The sequence below is a fragment of the Gobius niger genome (assembly GCF_951799975.1).
Source record: "Gobius niger genome assembly, chromosome: 15".
NCBI classification, from domain to species: Eukaryota; Metazoa; Chordata; class Actinopteri; order Gobiiformes; family Gobiidae; genus Gobius; species Gobius niger.
The window spans coordinates 10,800,536-10,824,117 of record NC_136866.1 but is presented as its reverse complement, the minus strand read 5'-3'; the positions used below and the strand labels follow the sequence as shown (position 1 = coordinate 10,824,117).

General features: G+C 46.7%; 1 protein-coding gene across 13 annotated transcripts in view; it reads left to right on the top strand.

Annotated features, from left to right (window-relative positions):
- Positions 1 to 23,582, top strand: part of afdna (afadin, adherens junction formation factor a) — a gene marked incomplete at its 3' end in the record, with an annotated part of 77,630 nt that overhangs the window by 51,273 nt on the left and 2,775 nt on the right. For 5 of the 13 annotated variants that reach the window (XM_079572000.1, XM_079572007.1, XM_079572003.1 and 2 more), the window contains 15 exons: positions 215 to 318; positions 2,550 to 2,630; positions 12,267 to 12,332; positions 12,409 to 12,482; positions 13,584 to 13,702; positions 14,637 to 14,837; positions 14,974 to 15,065; positions 15,265 to 15,459; positions 15,547 to 15,685; positions 15,850 to 16,243; positions 16,728 to 16,981; positions 17,074 to 17,285; positions 17,365 to 17,544; positions 20,040 to 20,174; positions 21,579 to 22,122. In XM_079572000.1, coding sequence (XP_079428126.1) covers positions 215 to 318; positions 2,550 to 2,630; positions 12,267 to 12,332; positions 12,409 to 12,482; positions 13,584 to 13,702; positions 14,637 to 14,837; positions 14,974 to 15,065; positions 15,265 to 15,459; positions 15,547 to 15,685; positions 15,850 to 16,243; positions 16,728 to 16,981; positions 17,074 to 17,285; positions 17,365 to 17,544; positions 20,040 to 20,174; positions 21,579 to 22,122 — 2,790 coding nt within the window. Of the gene's footprint in view, positions 1 to 214; positions 319 to 2,549; positions 2,631 to 12,266; positions 12,333 to 12,408; positions 12,483 to 13,583; positions 13,703 to 14,636; positions 14,838 to 14,973; positions 15,066 to 15,264; positions 15,460 to 15,546; positions 15,686 to 15,849; positions 16,244 to 16,727; positions 16,982 to 17,073; positions 17,286 to 17,364; positions 17,545 to 18,884; positions 18,924 to 20,039; positions 20,175 to 21,578; positions 22,123 to 23,582 lie in introns of all 13 variants that reach the window. The other 8 variants (XM_079572005.1, XM_079572008.1, XM_079571999.1 and 5 more) reach the window with 5 other exon arrangements.

Genomic DNA, 23,582 nt, shown 5'->3' with positions numbered 1-23,582 from the left:
AATTTGGAAAAAAGTGACAACACGGCAACAACGCGAGGAAAAAGATCAGTTTTGTAGCTTTCAAATGATGCGTCACACCTATAGACTTCAAACTCCAGAAGCTTTAAGATTTGGCCAAACTGGAGAAAATCTACTTGGTTAAGGCAGGGGGTAAGAGGTTAAAACTGCAAACCTCACTTTTTGATTAATCTCTTTTGATTTTTTTCTGCTCCAGGTTTTTGTCGGTTAACGCCGCACCCACGGTCCCCTGGCACTTGGACGGTCCACTTTGAAGGAGCCGACTGTGACAGCCACTTCTCCGCCGCGGACACCTCCGAGGTGGGACGTCACTCAACCCTCCCTATGAACGATGACGTAATAGTTGTACAAACCTTTATTCCAGCGGCTAATAAGCGTTTGATGTTACTGCACGCTGGGGAAGTGGGACGTGTAATGAAGTTTGTGTGGAGCCAACTTCTCAAAAGCCGCACTGTCGGGCCAACGGTCTGTTTTTCGTACTTGTATGCTTTTAAATGGGATTAAGCGAAGGCGCACTTAACCCTGCTGTTCTATGAAAACACTTCCCAGGTAACGTTTTTTTCCCCTAAAAGGTAAAACTACAATAAACCAACCCCATCGAGATACTATTTTTGGAAACTTACAGCTTTCCAATAGTGCGTGTGTGGTCTCTGAAGCAGAAAGCAGTGATTACAGTGACTTGAGAGAAAAAAAAAAAGGGCAATTTAGTTTTCATAACAACCTTCGCAGATACACACACACACACACAGCTTCATCAACACCAAACCCCTCTGTACGGGACGTCCCATTTGATTTGCCCCACAGAGCCACTTCCCCTGTAATTGGCCTGTTTATCCCCAGCTCTCCACTGTTCCAGGGCTTAGGCTCGACAAAGCGCAGGCGTCGCTCGCACAAACGCGCTGATTATAACGGGGAGTGTTGGGGCAGAGCCGTGGGCGAGGCCGCTGGAGGCAGGACTGCCGCTGTACACAAAACAAATGTGTACAGAGGAAGAGAGACCGAATGTGCTCTGAATGCTCGGCTACTTGTAATCACATGCCGTACCTGACCATTTAAATGCTGGGAGCAAGCGAGTTGAGAAGTATGGTGCTAGCAATGAATTGTACAACTTTAAAGTGATAGTCTGTAAGTTTGCAAAGTGATTAGAGCGAGTGAAATTTGAAAGTAAAAAAAAAATCTAATTTCTCTCCTCTTTAACCAGAAAGAAAGCCCTTCTCAGTTTGTAAAACGAGGACAGCAGGAACAGAATTTTCAAAAGTAAACGGTCAAGCCCCTCCCCCCTCCTGACCTGACAGGCCGGTTCACAGGAAAAGCTCGTCTCATTGGTCGATACTGGAGGATACTAGACTGATTAGTTGCTGAGATCCGGGAAGGAGGGATTTCATACTTTACATCAAAATGCACATTTTATATAATTTCTAAAACATTTACACTTCCAGACTTTTACTTTAATATGTAAAAGCATTCTGGATAGTTTCATTCCACCAAACACGCTGTACAGTGGTCCCTGGCTATAACGAGGTTCACCATTCGTGGACTCGCTGTTTCGCTCTGTTTTTGCATGCTTTGTTGCAGCCTGATTGGCTAGTCGTAGAGAGAACCTCCTCTCGCTGCAGAGAGGATCTCTGTAAGTGTCAGCGCACACCGCAGAGTCACAGCAAAACCATGCAAATTCCCTGTTTTACTGGACCTTCTCTGCTCTTTTCCGCCAAAATAAACACTGTTAAACACTAAACACTAAACACTCACCTTCTGGAGCCCGAAACTGCTACGATAAAACTTTCGTCATAGCTACGATTGTCTTAGTTTGTACAATCGCACAGTGGAGACGAGAGCAGCTCACGATGTTTCCATCCCCACAATGCGCAATGTGAATCTAAAAATCTTATAAGACAAAACAAATCACACAGTGTACGCCATGCATAAGGGAGAACCTGTGTGAACCAGAGAGAAAAGTGTATAAAGTGTGTAGTGAGTCGTTTTACTGCCTTAAAACATATATAATAATTGTAAAAAATAAAATTGACTATTTTGCGGATTTCGCCTATTGCTGGTTATTTTTAGAACGTAACCCCCACGATAAACGACGGACCACTGTAGTGTATACCGACTGTGTACAGGTTTTTCCATCAGCTCAAACAGCACCCAGTATTTTCTCTTCACACGTCTTTATTTTGGCCTCTTTTGCCCTGTCACTACATTGTCTCTGAGTTAGTCTTTCAGCTGCCGTCTCTTTGCACATGTTTTCTCCACCCAGCACAGCCCTGCCCTGCTCTGGATGTGTGGGCAGCCGTGATGTGGTTTTTCATTCTTGACTCGGCTCCAGGGACCACAGGTTCCTCTGCGGCCGTCCCCTTCAGCCCTCCCTCCCTCCCTCCCTCCGCCCCAAATCTCTCCCTCCTTTTTTTTTTTTAAACCTCATTTTCCTCCACGATGTTTCAGACGTTTTATTTTGCTCCGCTCGCGAGGTTCTGAAGAAGTGCCGGTTATTCACCACCGCTCGTTCTGCCCTTGTTTGTCTGTGTTCGCAGCCAATGAGGAAGGAGCCGGAGGTCGTCACGGTGACCCTAAAGAAGCACAATGGCATGGGCCTCAGCATCGTGGCCGCCAAGGTAAGACTTCTCAGACTCTGTACAGTAATTACCGAGCATTGGAGAGGGTTACCCGGGTCGAGAGGTGATGATAACTGGATACCAATGGGTTTGTTTACACTTTCTAAACCTAACATTTCTTTGAATTACTCCTACACTCAAGTATTTGACGTGATTTTTGACCTTGTTGAGAATTGGCTTTGCGATTTCTGTTTTTAAAGCCATTTCTCTGAGCACAATGTAAAAAGGTAATTATTTTGTTGACTACTTGGATCTTTATGAGTGGAATCATGAGGTTAGTTCAAATCCTGCGTATTGTTTCCATCTCCACTGGATGTTTGAATCAGCCATTGTTCTCGTGGTGTTGTGGTGGAGCTTGTAAAGCAACAACCGTTTGACTTATACAGTGTTTTAATACATTTGCGTCGCCTGCTTTGATGGAACTTATCACAAAAGAAAAAAAAAGTGGGAGATGTTTAAACGGCGCACTTTCCCTGTTAAGTCTAGCAGCAGAGACTAAACATTGACAGTCCACAGTGATGTCTGCAACACTTCTGCTGGAACCGTCCCGCAGGTTTGCTTTTATAAGTGCGCCGCCATGAAGAGCTTATTGCACTGTTTACTCCTGTTTATTTCTCTGTGCGCCTTTGATGTCGGCACAAAAGTGAATGATGCATTGTGCAAACAGTCCCTGGCAAGAGCATAATGGGAAATGATGGAAAGAGACCCACACAGAACTCCTATGGCTGCCGTATTTGGTTACACAGTTTTCAGTGTAGGAGTAGTTTTAAATGGGAGCTTTGTTGTCATTAAACGTATAACGTAGAGCTGCTGTCTGGTGCTGCCTTTTGGTCTGTCTAGGGGAGAGCAGGCAATAAGGGGGGGGATCAGTGCAGATGTTTGTGGCCTCTTTGTAAAATGGGGAGTGGAGTTCCACTGGGATCACTTCTGATTCGGTGCTTGTTTCAGAAGAATGTTCTCTCATTGTGAGCCTGAGGAGTTCTGTCTGAAGTTTATTGAAACAATAGTTTGAAATGTGTACAGAAGTGACACCCGCAGATCAAGTATCACAATGAATGGATTCTCTATAATAGTGAGATGTTCATTTATAGCCTTGTTTACCTCACTGTTCTGATCTGGGGCTGCTGCAGTTGGTCAGGTCTAGAATGAGATCAGCTGACGACCTGAACACCCTGAATGACCAGGTTATTCTATCAATGGATTTCTTCTTCCCTGATGACACGGGCTTAGTCCAAGATGACAGGATTCATCACATTGTGAAAGAGCGGTTCAGCACCATAAGACATCATTTACACATGGATAGGGCTCCACAGAGGCCAGATCTTACTCATTGAGAATCTTTGGGATGTGCTGGAGACGGCATTGCGCAGTGGTCACACTTTCCCATCATCAATACAAGATCTTGGTGAAAAGTTAATGCAACATTAGATCGTTTGACATTGCAGAAGCTTATTGAAACAGTATCACAGCGAATGTGTGCTGTGCTGTCTAACGAAATATATAGAGCATATGATCTTTTTTTGCTCAGGCTGTGTAGTTTTACTCCAATAATGTTTGTAAGTACGACTTCCATACTCCAATGATAAAGCTGGGACTCACTCGTGGCGCTTATGTACAGTATGGTTACACAGCGACAGTTGGGACAAGTTGACCTGCGTCTATATAGTGTAACGACAGCAGAAAATAACAATGGTCCAACCCTCCATGCATATTAAGTTAACCTCTTAACCCCCGCCTGAACCGAGCACATTTTCTCTTGACCTTAATAAAAAAAAATTTAAGCGTCAAATTTGCGACAAAAGCAAAAGCAACAAAGTGACAATAAAAAAGCGAGATAGAAACGACTAAACAGTGAAGAAAAAGCAACAAAGAAACAACAAAAACATGATGAAAAAGCCACAAAGAACTGACACAAACACAATAAAAAAAAGTGCCAAAAGAGAGGCAAAAATGCTTTAAAAATCTGAGAAAAACACGGCAACAAAACTTTAGTAAATCTTAGCTTTCCATTGAGCCGATACACTGTCCTATAGGCTGTAAACTCCAGTCGAGAAGTTTTAAGTTTTGGGTAAAGCCGAACTGGAGAAAATGAGCTCAGTTAAAGAGGTTGTATGAATTGGACTTGGATTGCGCCACTTCTTTTCTGTTCTTCATCGTTAAGCCACAGAAAATATTGTTCCACATTACACATGCATTCTGTAAAACCAGCTAAGAAACCCCTAAAGATGAATTGTATTTTTCTTCTTGGCATTTTGATACATTCTTCAACTTGAGCCAGAAATATGGCCATGACTGAATTGAGGCGTTTTCCCCGCGGTCAAAAGTCCACTGTGGGTTTTGATTGTAATAAACCGACAAAACAAAGTGAATCCCCCGCTCCGGCGCAACACTGTCCAGTTTTCCTTTAGCAGTTCCCACCTCCATCTTCCTTTTATTCCTGACAACTTTACCCCTAAAGAAAATAACTTTTGTTGCCAGTGCAAATCGCCCGCTGGCCGTTTGTTTTCATATCCTTTTAAAAAACCATTAGGCGACCACTTAAGTTCTATATGTGAACCACAGAGGCCCCGGAGTGAACCGAAACGGGACGGGTACCACCCCCGAGCCTATACGGGACGTCCCATTACACCTCAAGTTCATTTAACACGCTGCTCAGCCGAGTGTCCATCAATGATAACAAACTTCCTGAAGGGAATCGCCCAGACTGTTATGTAACGCCTGAAGAAGGACGTTATCTGTGAGTCTTTCCTCTTTTGAGATCAGGTTTCCAACTTATCCGTTAAAATGCCTTTGTCTCATAAAACACAGTCACAGTTCACACATTTTCTCCAGTTTGGCATTATCCAAATTTAAAAGCTTTTTGAAAAAAAATCGATGAATGATGTGACATTCAAAGGCACTTGCAACAAGAAAGTGACAACAACTCAACAAAAATGTGAGGAAAATGCAATAAAAAACCACAAAAAAGTGATAGAAGAACGACAATAAAGCGACAATAAAAAGCGATGAAAGAGCAGCAAAAAGTGACAGAAATGGGATATGGGAAGAAAAAGAATATGAAAAAAGTGACAACATGGCAACAACCTATAGGCCAGGGGTCTCCAACAGGTGGCCCGCGTGCCACTGCCAGCCCCTAGGATGATTTAATCCGGCCCGGGCCGGATTAAAATTTGTGTCTCTAGGTCATTCCTACGTTTTGAGTTATGATTTTTTTTTTTTAAATAACCAGAATGCTCACTCCAGCCACGAGGGGGCAGCCAAAAAAAAAGGAAAGACTTCCACACGTGTCCAGCAATAATAAGAGATCAGGATCAGTCTTCACCAGGGCAGCTGTGGCTACAGTAGTAGCTTTCCACCACCAAGTGCTGAGTGAACTAATAATATAAAATATACATGTGACACAGGCTTGTAAAGTGCAATACAAGTGTAAACCGTTTTTATGAGGCTACAGTCAGGTTCATTATTATTAATTTACCGTATAATAGTATAATAGTATTTTCCCAATGAAAGCATGTTTTACAGGAGCTCCTGTTTATGAACCCCGGCAATACACTTCCGATATATTTTGGCCCCGCAGAGATTTTAGATTTGGGTAAAGCCGAACTGGACAAAATGCGCTCGGCTACGGTGGGTGGTAAGAGGTTAAATCCACTGGAATAGTGGTGTTGAGATTTTTACATGAACTTAAATCAATATCAAATCATACCGAGAGTGTTGTTTTGTTTCAGTAATCCTGCATATTTTCTAGGGTCACTCTTTAAAAGTTTTACTCACAAAAATCTGCGCACATCAAAGCCCTCGCCACATTTGTATCAAACACCTTTTGTCCCGCGCCGCAGGGAAATGCTGATCATGTGACGAGAAAAGCTGCATTTGCACAAAACACACGATTTTCTCCGGGGCAAGTTCTTTCCTGGGGCCAGTTTCACAAAGTCTATAGGCTTCTCCGCTCAATAATCAGACTAAATAAGGCAATGCTGCTATAGCGGAGGGGATTACAGCCAGGCTTATGCAGTTTCCATTCTCCTATTGGCTGTTCCTGGAGGTAGTGGTATTTGTAGTGAAGGTAATATCTATTTCCACAGCCCACAAACTTTTCTTACTTTGTTAATTGATTCTTCATATAACAAGCCAAAGAATTTCCCTTTGCATTTTTCTGGTGACGTCTTCAGCCCCGTCCCCTCCAAAAGGGAAATTGTAGCTTAAGAGTTTTCCCAATCGCTCGTTCCCCTTGTGAGGAAGACTGCGGAGGAGGGAGTGAGTGGGAAGGAAGGATGTACCGAGAAGCCCTCCCCCTTTTTGGTTTTATTTTCTGCGCCGAAGCGTGCGTTTGTACCAGGAGTCAGGAGAGAAGCAGCAGACGGGAGCGAGAGAGAGAGAGAGTGCGGGGCAGGTAGAGCTCGAACTCCGGGGGCTAGCTCCGTCCCGTTATATAATTATGTGCGCGCGCTATTTGCCTTTCAGAGCCGGGGTCTGACCAGCTGGCATTTGCACTCTCCGCTCTTCACTTTGGGGAGGAATTTACTAGACCTTTTCCAGCAAAACCTGCTCCTACTACTTTTTTTTTTTTCCCAGAAGGATATGATTTTTGCCATAACACAAGGCGATGTAAACACTCATTTGGAGCTTCGGATGGGTCGCTTCTGAACTTGTCGGCGCATGCAGCAGGTTGCGGCTAGACATTACAAATAAGGCGGCTATCCATCCCAGCGTTGGAACGTCCCGGTGTGAACTGGCCCGCGCAGCATGTGGTTTTCTGTGGTGGGACGCAAGGATGAGGTAATGACAGTTGCTTTTCGCAGGTTCATCCACGCCGTTTCTTCTCGGCGTTCTTCTTTGTGATTCTTGGCCCGCACTTTGACTGTTTTACGCGGCAGGTGCAGAATGATCGCTGGTTCGCTGGTATTCCCTCACATATTTACTCTGGGTCTCATTTGTTAATATTTAAACTAAAGCACACAGTTTTTTCCGGGGTCGCTGCACGTTCAAGTAAAGCAGCTCTCACTCGCTGTAACTCACGGATCAAATGCAAGGCAGTTTGGTCCACGTGTTTATAACGTTGGCACCATTGTATTTTGTTCACTCACAGCTGCAGAAGAGGAAGTCCGCCGCCTCCTTTTCCTCCTCCTCTTGTAGGTTTCCCCTTTGTACGGATGGAGATTAGTTAATGCTCTATTTTAGACGATGACGGACCGGTTCGTGGGACTTTGTGTCTAAAATTAGCAATGTAATAGTTTGCTAAATTCGCTTCCATGACGCTATTAACGGCTCTAACTGATATAAAGGCCTTCTCCGAATCAATTTCCACATGCTGCGCCTTCGTGTCCTGTGCTTGATCCAGTATTTGTTAGTTCTGTGCAATAGCGGCAGCACAAATGGAACAATGGCGTACGAGAGTTACCCCCCGTAAGGCCCGGGACAATACAAGGATGTGCTGGTGTTTCCTGTCCAACTGGAGGTGCTCTGAAAGGGGATCCAAGTTGTGTTACGATTGCAATGAGCAACATGACCTCATTAGGCACAATAATAAATGTAATCAAAGAATCTGTGTTTTATATTCAGCTTTTCTCTTCCGTTTTAATGGCGCGCTCCCTGTTTGAACACGCGCCACATACAAAAGCTAAATTCACCAGTCGGCACAAGCCCCGTGAAAATCCCAGAAATGCTTAGTCTGCTGAAATGACAGAGGAATTTTCTCTCTGGCGCCTGTTTGACACCTGCTGCTTGTGCTTGATGGTTCTGACCCAGCCAGAGTCTCGAAGAATCCCACCCCTCGCCCTGTAATTTGTTCTTCAATGTGTCTCCCATCATCATTAACAGCCCTTTTGTCAGTTTGACGTCCAGAGAGTTGCATTCAAGGACCTCTGCGGTATTTTACAATGTGTCTTAAGCGCGGCGCCGACAACTGCTCCTCCTGAAAAGTGGATCGTATTTGAGCAGATGTTTCGCAGATGTGGCACATGCATACTTTCACTTGGAGGAGTTGATTAAAAAGTTTTCAATCAAAGGAGGAAGGTTTTTGACAAGTGGTAAATGAAGTGGAGTTTCAGAGCTATGTGGACAGATTGTTTGTGGGGAAGTTGAAGATAGAAGCTGAGGAGTTGTTGTTGTTTTTTTTTTTTTTGGTGAGGAATGTTGTTTTCCCTTTCAGCTGGCGTCGATGCGCTACCGTAGCGTGTGTGGCACTGGTCTTGTCAACACTGCGTTAAGTATCAAAGAAAATGTGGTCGACTTCTCTGCAGGCATTTGCTTCAAAGAGAGGGACTGGATCCAGACGTGCATTCTGTTACTTTTGACGTCTTTGTGTGGATGGAGCGCGTCTTCGATGTTAGAACAGGCTCTGGTATTGATGTGACTGTGTCGTTGTTAATGTGTGCTCGTGCAAATTCTTAATATTAAAAAAAGCATCAGGCAAGAAGAAGCAGATCTTTGACGACCATCTTCCTTTTGAACGTCATTAAATTGGATTCAGACCCGGCGTTAAGTCTGAATGTCTTTGTAAATGTCATTGCGGAACTCTATTTACGGCAGAAGTTGGTGAAATATGCAAACAATTTGGGCTGAAACGCACTCGGCTGTAGTTTTGCCTGAAATTGTGCAGGAAAGTGTCTCATTGTGTCCAGTTTGCTTTTGAATATCAGAATTTCTTTGCTAAGGAAGACTCTGCACACCCGGGAGGCGACAGGTGCGTAAAAGGAAAGGCAATTCATGCAAAAACAGACAAAAGCTCCAGCACACCATCTCAAAAATTCCCCTCATTTGTGCAATTTTATGCTTTTGTGGCATTAAACCTAGTGACTTTACTGATTTCGCCTTGGCTCCTTTTTGCTATTGTGCTCTTAAAGCTGATCCCTCTGCAAGACGAGGCATCAATCCCAAGTCGACACAGGGGCTCATTAAAGAAGCAAGTGATTTCTCTTTTATACAGCGTCTACTTTGTTTCACTGTTGTCCAAATTCTATTATAGCGATCAAAGTGAGCATGTTTCCCTTTGTTTTATAACCCTTACTCTGCAGTTTAAGAAGCCATCTCCTGCCTTTTCACTTCACTCTTCTCTAAAAGCACCTCTTTAGATTCCTGTTTGTAAAGACCCTCCACTTCCCCCGCTGTAACAAACCCCTATAGCTGCATATACACAGACTCCACGGCGAGCCCCCGAAAAGCACTAAATCACACGAAAGCCGCCTCCCGTCTTCTAGATATTACTATTGATCTACTGTACTGTGGTCCAAGCATGCGCCGCTCCGCACACGCAGCTTATGGCCACATATAGGAGTCTACGGAGTCTTAAGGTGGCAGCATTACTGTCACGTTCGTCTCGTCCAAATATGAGAAATGATGAAAAACAAGGGCATCTGGATCCACTTTGGGTCGATGTAAACTACTCCAGGGCTTGTGTGAGTCTGCACGGAGGCTTTACAATGGCCTAAACATTCTCCTATGTGTATGTGAAGGAAAGATGGCCTGACTGTTTAAGATGGTGGAGATAAGTTACGTACAGGAGGCTTCTACATTTGATTGAAATTGACCTTAGACCTCCAAAAAAACGGCATGTTACTGTGAATCGGTGGAGGATTTTTCCCCACAGTGCTGCCGAGTGCCTTGTGTTGATCCCATGTGTCGGTCGAAGCTCCAGTGGAAGTCCTCGGGGCGATGGGGGGGAAATCCCCTTACCATTTAATTGAACATTTTGGTGGCGCCCGTCCTGTCTGTGGATCAGGCCTGTGTTGTCGTTCACACAGAAGTTCTACTGTAATGAACAACACACTCTCCACTTGGTTCAGTGCGGTCTCCTGCTTCAAATGTCACACTGAAGATGAAGAGACCCTCGCCACAAGAGACTGGACTTCATCCCATAGCCGCACGCAACTGTGACTGAAGGAGGGCATTGTGGGTAGCTCTGGACAGGGTTCTTTCATGAAAAAGCAAGGTTCAAAGTCTGATTTCTCAGTTTTGGAGTGGAGTACAGTTCTAATGTCCAAAACACGGAATCAGTGAAAAACTTGATGTTTGTGGACGTAATGGAAAGCTCGATGGTCACCTGACTTGGCTGCCGACCGGAGAGCACTGTGAGTTCCCTGTTCACAATTCGTCCATTGAAAATATGTGGAGCATTTATTTATTTAAGCTCCAGCAGTCTCATTGTTGCCTAATGCTTTGAACTGGTTTTCACCCCAGTTCCTATGTTCATCATCGTTCAGAGAGGTTTCCTGCTGCAGGAAGATGCTGAGTTCAAGTTTTTGAAGTAAACAAGGTTCTTGTGTAACAAACCAACAAAACGCACGCTTGAGGAATTGTTTGGAAATTCTATGAGATGATTATTATGTTCATTGTACCTATAGATCCATCATCTTATCTTGTTTTATCTTTCATTATAATGATATGTTTACGTCATGACTGTATTAACTGTATTCTTAGTACTTGACGATCAGCACTTTACCGTTTAAATTGGCGCTTTAAATCCCTCATCTGACTCTGCAGTCGCCTAATTATCTGCACACTTCTCCCTCACAGTCGACCACTCAATGATTCCTAAATGCAACAGCAAACACTGCTGTTATTAACCCCACATTGACCCTTGAGCGACCCCAGGGCTTCCCTTTAACAATATGCAGCTTCATGGACGTGTGCCAAGAGCCACGTTGCCAGATCTGACAAACTGCAGCAATTAGAGGCTTCATTTATCCAGTCCTCCATTTTACCAGTGACTTTATAGACTTGTTTGTGGTCGTTAATGTGTGGGAGGTGTGTATGTGTAAAGTTCATGTTTTAGGCCACACCGAGAAATAGAAATTATCAACATCAACTGTCCATGTGAGTCTCCAGCTAAACCATCCCTCTGAATCCAAATGTGTGTTTTGAGCAAGAAATGGCTTGTAATAGTTGTTTTGAATAGGGATGCATATCGGAGCCGATACTGGAAAAAATATGACACTGAATCGATGCTTGTTTTGGCTCTCACCGCTTTAAAAGCACAACTTTAACCAGCTAAATCTACGTGACTATGGTCATGCTGTATGTCAAGGGCAGGACCTGGAGAATTCAATCGCTGAATGTATTTCTGATCGCCGTGCAAAATTGCGTGGCTAGCAACAGCATGCTAAAGCTAGTGGGAGCATCTAATGGAGGCTTGGTCATAAACTATAATACAAATACCTCAAGTAGCCTAATAAAATAAAATAACCACTGCTGGAGTAGCCAAGTGTTTGTATTCCACTTTATGAAATGCTGTAATGTTGGATGGGGTAGGCATAAATGAGCTTTGCTTCAGCTTTCTCCTTTTTGGGCATTCTTGTGTTTCTTCTTGTCTAGTAACATGGAACTTGTAATTGCTCAAATAAACTGTCAAAGGATAACTGATCTGACATGTTTTAATGCACGGGTGTGGGTGGATGGATGGATGGATGGGTGGATGGGTAACATCATGACAAGAAAAACTAAGACTTTATTGATCTTAAAATGGAGAAAAGAGACCATTCACTTTTAAGAAGGTTTCTTGGTATCAGTTAATATCAGATATCGGCAGATACTCAAACCCCCAGTATCAGTGTCGGAAGCAAAAAAGCTGGATCGGTGCATCTGTAGTTTGGTCGATGTTACTGTATATCTCATATATCTTGTGTCTGTGTTTTGCAGGGTGCTGGTCAGGAGAAACTGGGCATCTACATCAAGTCTGTGGTCAAAGGAGGAGCGGCCGACGTGGTGGGTTCAGTTTAATGAATTAAAAATGACAGTAAATGTGTTCATCGGCGACTCATTGTGTCCCGTCTGTGCGCAGGATGGGCGGTTGGCAGCGGGGGACCAGTTGTTGAGCGTGGACGGTCGCAGTCTCGTCGGTCTCTCCCAAGAACGGTAAAAAAAACAGTGGGAAAACGTCACACTTTGGCAGCTTTAAGCCTTGCTCGGCCCATGTTTACTGTCGGAAATCCCCAGCTAAATGTGTAAATGATCATTTAAAGCATTGAAGTCATAGGTAAATCCCTGCAGTGGCGAGAAACCTGGCACTTTTGTTCTTAAAGCGCCCGCCGCGGAGCATTGACGTATTTACGGTTGCGATGATGCAAGCCAGTTTGCTAATTCGAGCGTATTGCACATTTGAGGTTCAGCGCTGGGGTTGACGTTCGGGAAAGCTCCGTGTTTAGACATCGCGAGGGCGGTTTTTACAGAGCAGCTGCAGCCCGTTTTGGCCCAAAAGAAATATTTCCAAAGAATCTGAAAAAGCTACGGCAGAAGAAAGGGGTGTGTGTGTGTTTAGGGAACAGCAGGGCAGTGCCTCAGGGGCTGCACCCGACAGAGATCAAAAGTGATTTTCTCTTCATGGCGCACTGGCTTTAGCGTACGCCATGTGTTAAAACTTACATTCAATATGATTATCTAATAGTTTTACTCCATTTCTACAGTTAACAATCATTCCAGAGTCCGCATTTCTGCAGGATTTATTGGTCACTGGGTCCAGTTTCGATGAAAGTATGTTCTTGGAGCTTTGTTTATAGTAGATCAATTCTGGCATAGAAGCTGTTCATTTCCAGAAATGAGGAAAACACGGATTACATTTTCGAACACTAAAGTCCGCCCAACCGAGCACACGCGACTCATTGTGTGTGATCTTTTCTGGTGCCGTTTGTGGTCCAACACAGAAGCACATGTGGCGGCGTGATACATGTGTGACACAGCAGGTCCAGGCCTAAATTAGACCAAAGAGCTTCTGGCAATGACAAATACAATCCCTACCTCCTCTGGTTCACATTAAGGCCGCGCACTTGAGTCTTCTGACTGTTAACAGCGTACGACTACACGGAAATGTCATTAGTGTTTGGCAATTACTCAAACCGCAGGCAATTAGAGTTTCAAGTCATTGTTTAGGGGGGAAAAGCTCCCACTCAAAGGTGTTCGATATCAAAGCCTGTGTGAGGGTTGGAGTCCGTGTTCGTGACCGCGATGTCTTGTGCGCAGGGCGGCCGAGCTGATGACCAGGACGGGCTCAGTGGTGACTCTGGAAGTGGCCAAACAGGGGGCGATTTACCACGGGCTGGCCACGCTCCTCAACCAGCCCAGCCCCTTGATGCAGAGAGGTGAGTTTCCTATTGATGGTTTACGTGAATTTAGTTCTATCTAAAGTTTAGTTTATTAACTTCTCATTTACAAGGACTTTTTATGGCTTGTGGCAGAGTGTGTAGGACTTTGTAGGGAGTCAGAGAGGCCAGATTGTGGTGGATTTTAGTGGTGCATTGATGGTTTAAAGGACAAGGATAGAAGGGGTCAAAGTGAAAAAAGATGATTTAGAAAGTATATAGTGGCCTCAGCCTGGGTAATCTTTTCCTACCTGCTTCTGTGCCTAATCTGTTCATAGGCTGGCACTAAAATGTGTGAAACAGATCGAACTAATGAGCTCAGTTTGCACTTGAGTATTCCCAGTCCCGGTTAAATAAATGGCTTCGTGAAGTAGATGAATGGCGTATTGTGAGCGTAATAGCCTGCAGCCTGTAAGAGGACACGCAGACAGAAGCTGCTGCAGACCGGCTGCATAATGACTGTTTGTGTCCGCTGGTCCAGCTGGGTCTTTACTTGGCCGCCTGTTACCAGCGTCTGGCTCTGTGCGCTGGTATGTGACCCCACAGCCGTTAAGGAAGTCCAGGCTGCGCTCCACAGTGACGCTGAGGGCCGGGACAGTAAAACCGCGAATAGGGAGGTTTAAGTGTGGGCAGTAAAGGACGGCTGGTCAGTCAGGAAACTCTGAGTGAGCTGGAAAATATCAACAGATGTTTTTTTTCTCAATGGCCTGGGTATCTTTAACAGGGTTACAGCAGGTCGGAGGAAAAACGCTCTGAAGATCTAGATCTAGTGAAAGACTGGTGACAGTTTAAATAAAGAGACTGTAGACTGTAGGGATCAAACTGGATTGTTAATGCCAAGTTTATATATATTTTGTAAATGTCTCCAAATCTTATACCAGTTGAGTGTTCATATCTGTTTCAAATATTTCCCTCTCTCTGTTCCCTCCTCCAGCGTCAGACCGGGGGCGTGAGAAGAACGGTAAAATGCGACCAAAGAGTGAAGGCTTTGAGTTGTACAACAACTCTGTGCCGAACGGGTCTCCGGAGAGCCCGCAGGGCAACTGGGACTCTTATCCAGAACCAAAGAAGATGAGCGGGGAGGACCGGCTGCTCAAGAACCGGGCAGACCACCGCTCCAGCCCCAACGTGGCCAGTACGTGCACACTTCTAATCTGTTACATTTGATATGCTCTTTTTCTTTTTCCAAAGACAATTATTAACAAGAGACAAGGAATATGTAAAAACACTCAAAAAAATCTCCACTCAGTCTCCATTTCTTCACGTTGCAGACCAGGGCCAGAGTCCTGCAGGCAAAGCGGTTTACCCAGGAGGTCCAGGCACCAAGATCACCTCGGTGTCCACTGGAAACCTCTGTGCCGATGTGAGTTTTGGCATCTCCAACACAATAACGCCTTCGTGAGGAATGTCCTGAACTTTTCTATCGCAGCACAGTGACAATACCACACTGTATTTAGAGCCGCCCCGAGAATTCATCTTTCATTAAACTTCGACAGCGTGTTTGGTGTCGAGCTCTGCCGTATTTTTAGCTCCACACGTTAACACTGGTGTCTTGTGTTCAGGATGAGCCCTCCCCGCCCCGGCCCGAAGCCTACCCCATCCCCACACAGACGTATCCCAGGGAGTACTTCACCATCCCAGCCTCCAAAAGCCAGGACCGGGTCGTGGCTCCGGGACAGGGGCCTCCACCGCACTGGCAGGGCATGGATGACCGAGAGAGGCTGGCTATGGCTGACAATATACACAGCAGTATGCAGGTAATGAAGGGGACTGAAACCAAATGAAAACTTACGTACATTTCTGAAATACTAAACCTGCATCCTTGACCTCTTTCTTTGTCCCAGCGGGTGAACCACTCGCAGGAGGACCTGTACCCTCCTCCAGGAGGCATGAGGCCGGACATGCAGCCCCACTACCACCAAGACTACCCCCACATGGACTACCAGCACCGGGAGATGGACTACCCAAGGCCGCCCCCTGGAGGTAGGAGCCCGTTACTGTATCAACTGTTTGCAGTGTCCACTATAAGTCTATAATTGGCTTTTTTGTCTATTGGTTCATTCAATATAAAATGAATGCAGCCTGGATGGAACTAAATCTTGCACTGTACATATAATTTTTTCATTTTTGTCGTTCTGTGTTTCCAGGAGGTCCTGAAATCTGGACTCCTCAGCCCCAAATCCCCTCCTCATTAGAATCATCCACGTCCAGTCAGGAGCACCTCAACTTTTCCGCCGCGTCCAGTTCCTCGAACAAAAGCGCCACTCAGAAAACGGGCCCAGGGCGGTGGAAGACCCCCAACGCGCCCCACGCGGTGGCGCCGCACCCCGGTCAGCCCCCGTCCCGCTCGGACCTACCGCCACCGCCTCCCCCTCCTCCAGCTGCCTACCCCGACCCCTTCGACCCGTACGAGCCCCAGAACGACCTGCCCCTGCCCCCGCCGCCCTCCGGCGTCACAGCCCAACAGGCGGCCGACAGGAAGAAGCGCGAGGAGCAGCAGAGGTGGTACGAGAAGGAGAAGGCACGGCTGGAGGAGGAGAGGTGAGTGTCCCGGGCTGATTCCACCTGTCTGTGCCAGTGTGAAATGTGACTAATATTTTAAAATGAGGCACGAGGTCAGTTACAGAAAGAAGCGGAAACAATGAGGACTTGAGTTCAGAAATGACTGGCCCGAGCAGCTGTGGTTTGTAATGACGTTGGCCATAATCTCACGGGTCAATCACGCAGAAAGGGCAAACCCCAGGGAACCGTCAGACAGAGCCGTCTTTCAAATGTTCTCATATGTGCCCGACAGTAGAATACTTGTTCTGCCATCTACATCTGCAACATCCTCGAGAAATACTCCCAGAAAATTTAACATACCCACAGTATCATTATCAGTTTCATACATCAGAGTCAGTAGTTTGGACGTTCACGTTCAGTTCTTAATGTAAAGTGTGTCCAAACCTTTGCCTTGTGCTACTTTTTAAAAACTGTATCTATTGTGAAGCATTTGATGTTCTGTAACGTCTGCCGTGGATTTCAGGGAGAGAAAGAGGCGGGAGCAGGAGAGGAAACTGGTGCAGATCCGGGCCAACCCTGTGATGCCCGTCCAGCCTCACAACAATGGCGGCTCTATGCCCCCACCTCATCATCAGCCCCCCATGGCCTCTATGGCCCCGCCCCAGCCCTATCTACCACCACAACCCCAGCCACCACCCCCGTCCCGGCCAGAGAAGTTATCCAGTCTTCCCCGAACAGCTGTCCCTCCGCCCGCCTCTGGCCCCAGCCCTGGGAACGGTAAGCTGCTCTTTTACTATGTATTTTTGTGCTTTACTTTAGTTCATCCTGGTCACGTCTCAGTTTGCTTTGTCTCCTGACAAATGTTGCAGGAATGGACACGGTGATAAGAGACCTCCTCCCACAGCAGCAGCCGCGCACCATTGAGCGGCGGGACCTGCAGTACATCACCATCAGTAAAGAGGAGCTGTCCAGCGACAGTCTGTCCCCCGACCCCTGGAAGAGGGACGCCCGGGAGAAGGCCGAGAAGCAGCAGCAGCTTCACATCGTCGACCTGTTGGACAAGGAGATCCAGGACCTGCAGGTGGGACACACGGAAACGCAGGAGCTGCAATCAGAGCACGTGTCATTATGCAGAGTCTGTTTGACGGTTTTGTGCCCAGGCCAAACCGGAGCGCACGGCGGAGGAGAGCGACCGTCTGAGGAAGCTGATGCTGGAGTGGCAGTTCCAGAAGCGGCTGCAGGAGTCCAAACAGAGCGACGACGACGAGGAGGAGGAGGACGATGAAGACGTGGACACCATGTTGATCATGCAGAGACTAGAGGCCGAGAAGAGGGCCAGGGTAAGAGCACTCAACATGCCACACATCGTCAACTTTAAACAAACGTGACGGAGAATGAATGATCCACTTTACTTAGGGTTTAAGTTGGGGCCATGTTCAGACCTGGCGTTACACTGAACTCAATTTGAGAGCTCTCCCTCTTAGACAAAAAAGGAGTTGAAACTAGTCACTTTTGTTACTGGCCATTAGCTTTTTGCTGAAATGACTGTACAGTTCCTTGTAGTCAAACGCTCCATGGCTTAGAACATGATTCAAGCTTGGTCTGAACAAGGACTTAGTGAGACTAAGGACAGGTCACTGTTTGGGACTGGACGACACACACACACTGATCCCAAAGGAAAAGCCGAGCCCTCTGTTCAAAGGAGAAAAGCTCCCACTATGAATGTCCTGCAATGTGCATCTGCAACATGCTTCTGCCATCGCTTTGCCATGCCGAGCTGCTTCGATCTGATTGGCTGTGGGGGGATGGGCGGGGCCCTGCGCTCGGGGCAGGATGTGCTAATGCTGCATTCACATCATACAGGGATCCGAGTATGACCCTGAAATCTACAGGTTTCTGTGATAAAGAAATCTCAGAAAATGTAGTTGTTGGATAAATCGAAAACAGCTTTAACCATGACTCTTCTGCTACGATGCAAATGCAGCGTTAGGTGTTGTGTCGCTCTTTGGGTTCTGCTCAGGTTTCAACATCACAATATTCGAAATGTTGCTTTTTTTTTATTCCGGGTTTTCGTTTTCCTTTTTTGAATGAACTTTAAATTAATACTAAATGACAAAGTGTAGTATTTTTCTGGGGAAAATGAGGGTGTGAGATGAACATTTCATACTCGGCCATTAGAAGAAATACTAATTCATTCCTGCTCCACAAAACTGAAGTTTAGTTCTATAAAATATGTGCATCATATTAAACGTAAAAGTATCTGCAGAGCCAAATGTTGTTTTTAAATCCATGTTTCTCCAAATGAAGAAATGTTACTGTCTTGACTGTGACGTCGTCTCGCTCCACTGGTCTGTGTGAGTATTATTGGCAAATACTTCTGGTATCTTTGCTACAGCCCTTTTCTAAAATAACAAAAAAGTGTATACATTTATACAAGTATACATTTAGAAAATCTCCAAAGTCCCTGCTGAAATCGACTCGAGTGACTGCACATCTGCGTTGTGGAGCAGTTAAAAAACTGGAGCTTTTAAAATCCCTATTAACCAAATTCCAAACCGCATTTCAGTGCTGTTTATTTCCTTTCTCTCCATTTTCTGGTTTAAGTCAGATCCTCCACTCTTTGATTTCACGATTGCCCCTTGGCCTCCCCTCTTACTCTTCTTCTCTTGTCGTTCTTCAGCAGCAGACTGCTGTCCCAGCTATCTCTGTTCTAGACTTGGTATGTTCTTCCTGTTGATGATGTGTTTCCTGTCCCGCCCACTCTGCTGTTTTCTGGGCTGCCCAACAATTTGTTTCTCTTCCATCTGACGGTTGTGGTTCCATTGGGGGTGTGGTTTGGGCGGAGGCAGCTCTGTGCCGTGATTGGATGTGGGGATGCTGGGGAAGCTGACCTCTGTCTGCTCAAAACACTTGTCGAACAATTGAATTTGAGTGTTTGAGTGGCACAGAGGACCTGCATGGCTAACTGCATCATAGGGCGGCCATTTTCAGATCCATGCATGTCTTTACAGATGCCATCAAGCCGTGTGTTTGTCTGTGCGGAGCGGAGTGCTCTGTTCAAAGGCTCAGTTCACCAAAGACACAAAAACCTTCCACCTACAGAATGAGCTGCATTGTTAGTCCAGCCATGAGACACTTCCATATCAGCAAGCCACTGATTCACTGAGTCGTGCTGTGATGATGAAGGGAGGCAGGCAAGTGAATCCCTTAGTCTGTATATTAATGCTTTAATTTGACAAATGTGGAAAAGCTATAACCATGGATAGTCCAACCATTTCTGATTTAACCATGACTAAAGTATAGTTGGACATTGAAAAAAATAAAAATAGTCAGTAAAGCAGTGTGGTGGATGACTGGAGGATGTGGCTCTGCTTTATGGTGGAACACTTTTGTTTGCTTTGCGGTGGACTGACCCAAGAGAAGACGTTTGCCTGTTCTGTGCATCTCCAGTTTACTTTTCTTTTCTTTTTTTTTGCCTTGTAGTTTGAAATTGCTGTGTTCTCAGAAACTGCCCGCTGCTGCCTGTTGACTTGTGGCCGTGTACTACCCAGGCTGTGGACACGTTGACCTCAGACCTGAACCTGAAGTGTCTGTCGTTTCCCGTTTCGTGCTGCATGTCGGTGTTGCATGACGATGTGCTTGCGGTGCACACTGCTCCCGTGTTTTCAGGAGCAGATCTTTTGACTCACAATCCCGCGTATTTCACATTGCAAACATGTAGTGGACGTTGAGCAGTTTTACCGTTACACTGGTGTAATGATTGCATCGCTCGCTGTTGAACCTGCGGTCATCGGTGTCTGATCGTATCGCGTCATGTCGTTTTGGTGTGGGGCAGTTGCAGGACGAGGAGCGGAGGCGTAAGCAGCAGCTGGAGGAGATCCGTAAACGCGAGGCGGAGGAGCGGGCCAAGCAGGAGGAAGAGCGGAGGTGGAGAGAGGAGGAGCGGAACAAGCGGGAGGCGGAGGAGAAGGTCAGTGCGTCCCAAACAGAGGTTAACTTTACTGTGATGAATTCTTGATTTAATGCCATATATTTATAGTAATTAGAATATTACCCATTGATTTTAAAATACCATATAATGAAAATAAGCTTAATTATTTATGATAAGAATTGTAAGATCTAGAAAACCAAAGCGAACGATTTCAGTGCAGTGTTTGAATATCCTCTGGTCTGCTCACCCACATCCTCCATCCTTGTCAAACATGTCCAGTCTTTCTGTTCCATATTGTATCGTTGTGGCACATTTGTCTGTGAGACAGTCAGGCCAATGGCTATTTCAAACTCTGACACTGAATCGTTTAGCGTTTTGACTTCGATGTGCTTTATTCCTTGTGTATATTCAATATAATGTCATGTATTATTGTGTGCATTTGTGTGAAACGTCCCGTTGCATGTCCCATCCCGTGCGCCCCTTGTCGTAGTGCCCCCTCCTATTGTCTGTGCGCATGGGACTCCCCACCGTGTTGATGTCGCTGTAATGGTCAGTCTACGTCGGTTATATTTTGAGTTTTTTAATTTGGAGATGATGTTTGAGTTCTGTTTGTGTTACCACTTCATTCAGCATTGCTTTGGAACAAAGTAAAAAAAAAATCTACTTTAGGGAATGCCGCCCAGCTCTTCCACTCCTCCCAGAAACTCCGTCATCCATACATTTCATTCCACTCATGTCCACACCACTAACGCCTCCCAGGTTCTTCAGACTCAACAACACCGGCATAAACAAGTCTACCGCTGGCTTTCCACTGGGGGTTGTCACGGGGACGACCTTTTTACCTCCACAACACATAAAAAGGAACCGAGATGAGACTTCAGAGGTGTGTCAAGCGACTGGTCGAGATCCAAACCCCGAAATCCAAACAGGCTCCGGGGTGGGCTGCATCAAAGACGCCACAGAGCCATGTTAAACACACACTTACACGTACGGTACGATGAACATAGTGTCGGAGGGAGACGTGGGAGACAGGGTGGTCCACGAGACGCTCGGCACCCGGGAGAGGAGAGGTTCTGCAAGAGGAGGGACGTAGTTTCTTGGTGTTGCCAGAGCTTAGATGTTCTTGGTCATACTCTGTGTTAACCAGTAGATGAAACGTAGGGTTTTGAAGATACAGTATTAGTACAGAGCTTGTTGTCGTTGGGGTAAATGTAGAAGTAGGAGTGGGAGACCTCTGTGTCAGGGCATGTCAGGTTTGGTTAAGGTTAATGTTTGGAAGTGCGGTGTGTGCTGAGTGAGGCTTCGTCCTGTAAAGCTGTAGTTGCTTGTTGTGTGTAGCTGTTGCAGTACCTGGCTATAGCTGTAGGGGGCAGTTGATGGGACAGTAGACGGTAGCGGACTGTCCCAGTGGAGCGGGGCTGACTAATCCTTGTGCGTCCCCAGAGGAGGCAGGAGGAGGAGTACTACGCGCGCTTGGAGGCCGAGCGGCGGCGGCAGCACGACGAAGCCCAGAGGAAGCTGCTGACGCCGGACGAGCCGGCCGGTCTGTATCGGCCCCCGCTGCCCCGGGACTACCAACCCCCCGCCCCGCACAACCCGTCTACTAACACGCCCCCACCCCCCCCACAGAGAAACACCTCCTACCTCAAAACGCAGGTGGCCTCCCCCGACACGCTCTACACCGCCACGTACGTGTCCAACGCGGACGACGACGACGAAGAGGAAGTCTCCCCTTACGCAGGAAGCGGCGGCGGCCAATCAGGTCAGGCCAAGCTGTCGGCGACCCGGAAGTCGTATGGCGACCTCCCGGCCTCCGTCTTGCCCAATCACAGCAAGCCTCAGCCGCCGCCCACTGCGCGCAAGCCACGCCCCCTTTCTGACGGCATCTTCCTGTCCGGCTCATTCCAGCCGCCAGTCAACAACTCCAACAGTACAGGCCCCCCCCTTCCTGCCAAACCCAGCTCCTTCCAGTCAGGAGGCCTCAAAGGTAGACACGCGGAGCGGGGACAGAGCCCGCCACAGCGCCCCCTGCTGCGCCGGCTACCCTCTCAACACTTCCTCTAGTCACTCTTCATTAGACTCTTGTGTTTCCATAGCGACCTCCTTCTATTTCCCCCTTCTTTATATTTGTTTGTCCATATTTTTTCATTGTCAATCAAAAATTAATTTGTTTTGTTTCGATTTCCCTCGCCCCACAGGCAAATCAAGATATCTGTGTCTGTCTCCATGTCCCTTTAGTCATTCGATACGCTTTCGTTTTCCCCTTCCAATCACCTGTCCCGAACCGCACTAGATCGACCAATCGCCTGTTCCAATCAGAGCGGCCCCGAAAGCCCGCCTTCCTCCCCGATAATCGCCAACTCCTCTGCCGATTTGAGAGCCACCAGAGCCAATCGTAGTACTGTTGGTGTTGTCGCTCGCCGCCTCCTGTTTGTGTCTGGTTGGTTGCTGCTTTGGGTTGTGGGTATGGCCCCGCCCCCTGCCTTCATGCCCCTGCCCTTCCTCCTCCCCCCGCGCGGCTCTGCTTAGCGGTGTTGGCTTTAAAGGGAAAGAGACACACCATTTTGCTTTTTCACCTGCGGATCATTCATTTGCATCACATTCAGACCACGTCATCGGCAGCAGCAGCACCTCCCCGACTGTGGCTCTGCAGTATTTTTAATCCTCACCAAAACATGCCACAAAGTAACAGATTCATCAAGATAGTTGTTATTTAGGAGTAAAAAGAATTATTAAATACTTCAGTAAAATGATCATCTGTACTGGGTTGAAAACATCGACACAACCCAGATTTTCTAAGCTTTTTTTGCTACAGTAATGGCATAAAATGTAGCGTTTCAAATGTTTTGACTTTAGTTTATCTGTAGGGCGCTATGGGATGTGTCCGAGAGATCAGGACTTAAGTAAAAGTCTGTTCGCAGAGCCACAGACCAAACCGCACACGACAAGGAGTTTCCTGGTCCCAGAAGTGCTGCCTAAAGGTCCCATTCAGCCCCCTGATGGGACTGCCCCGCATCATCACTCAGGCCTAGGCCCACACTAACCCCACCCACTCTTCCCCTCGTCCCACAACCCGACGCATGTCACGAATCCAACATACTACAAAGTGCACCATGGCTGCCGGCGCTCACCGTTAACGCCTTTAACCAAACCAGGCTGCTCCATGTGATTCTCCTGGCCCCCCAGTTTAGCTCGTTTTCGTCTCTTTGTCCTCCTGTTAATTTGCCTGTCCTCCTGCCTGTCGGTGTCTGCGTCTGCTCTAGCTGTGCCGCTGTCTAACGCTGCCGCTTCTTTGACTAAACTTACTGCAGCTCCCAGAGGGCTTTGCGGCAGGGTCAGGTGACCGAGTGGCGCCTGACTCTGCGGCTTCGAAGTTACAGATCTTTGAATGTGTGTTAATGTAAACAGCCGGCAGCTCCTCCAGTTCCTCCGTTCCCCACAAAGGCA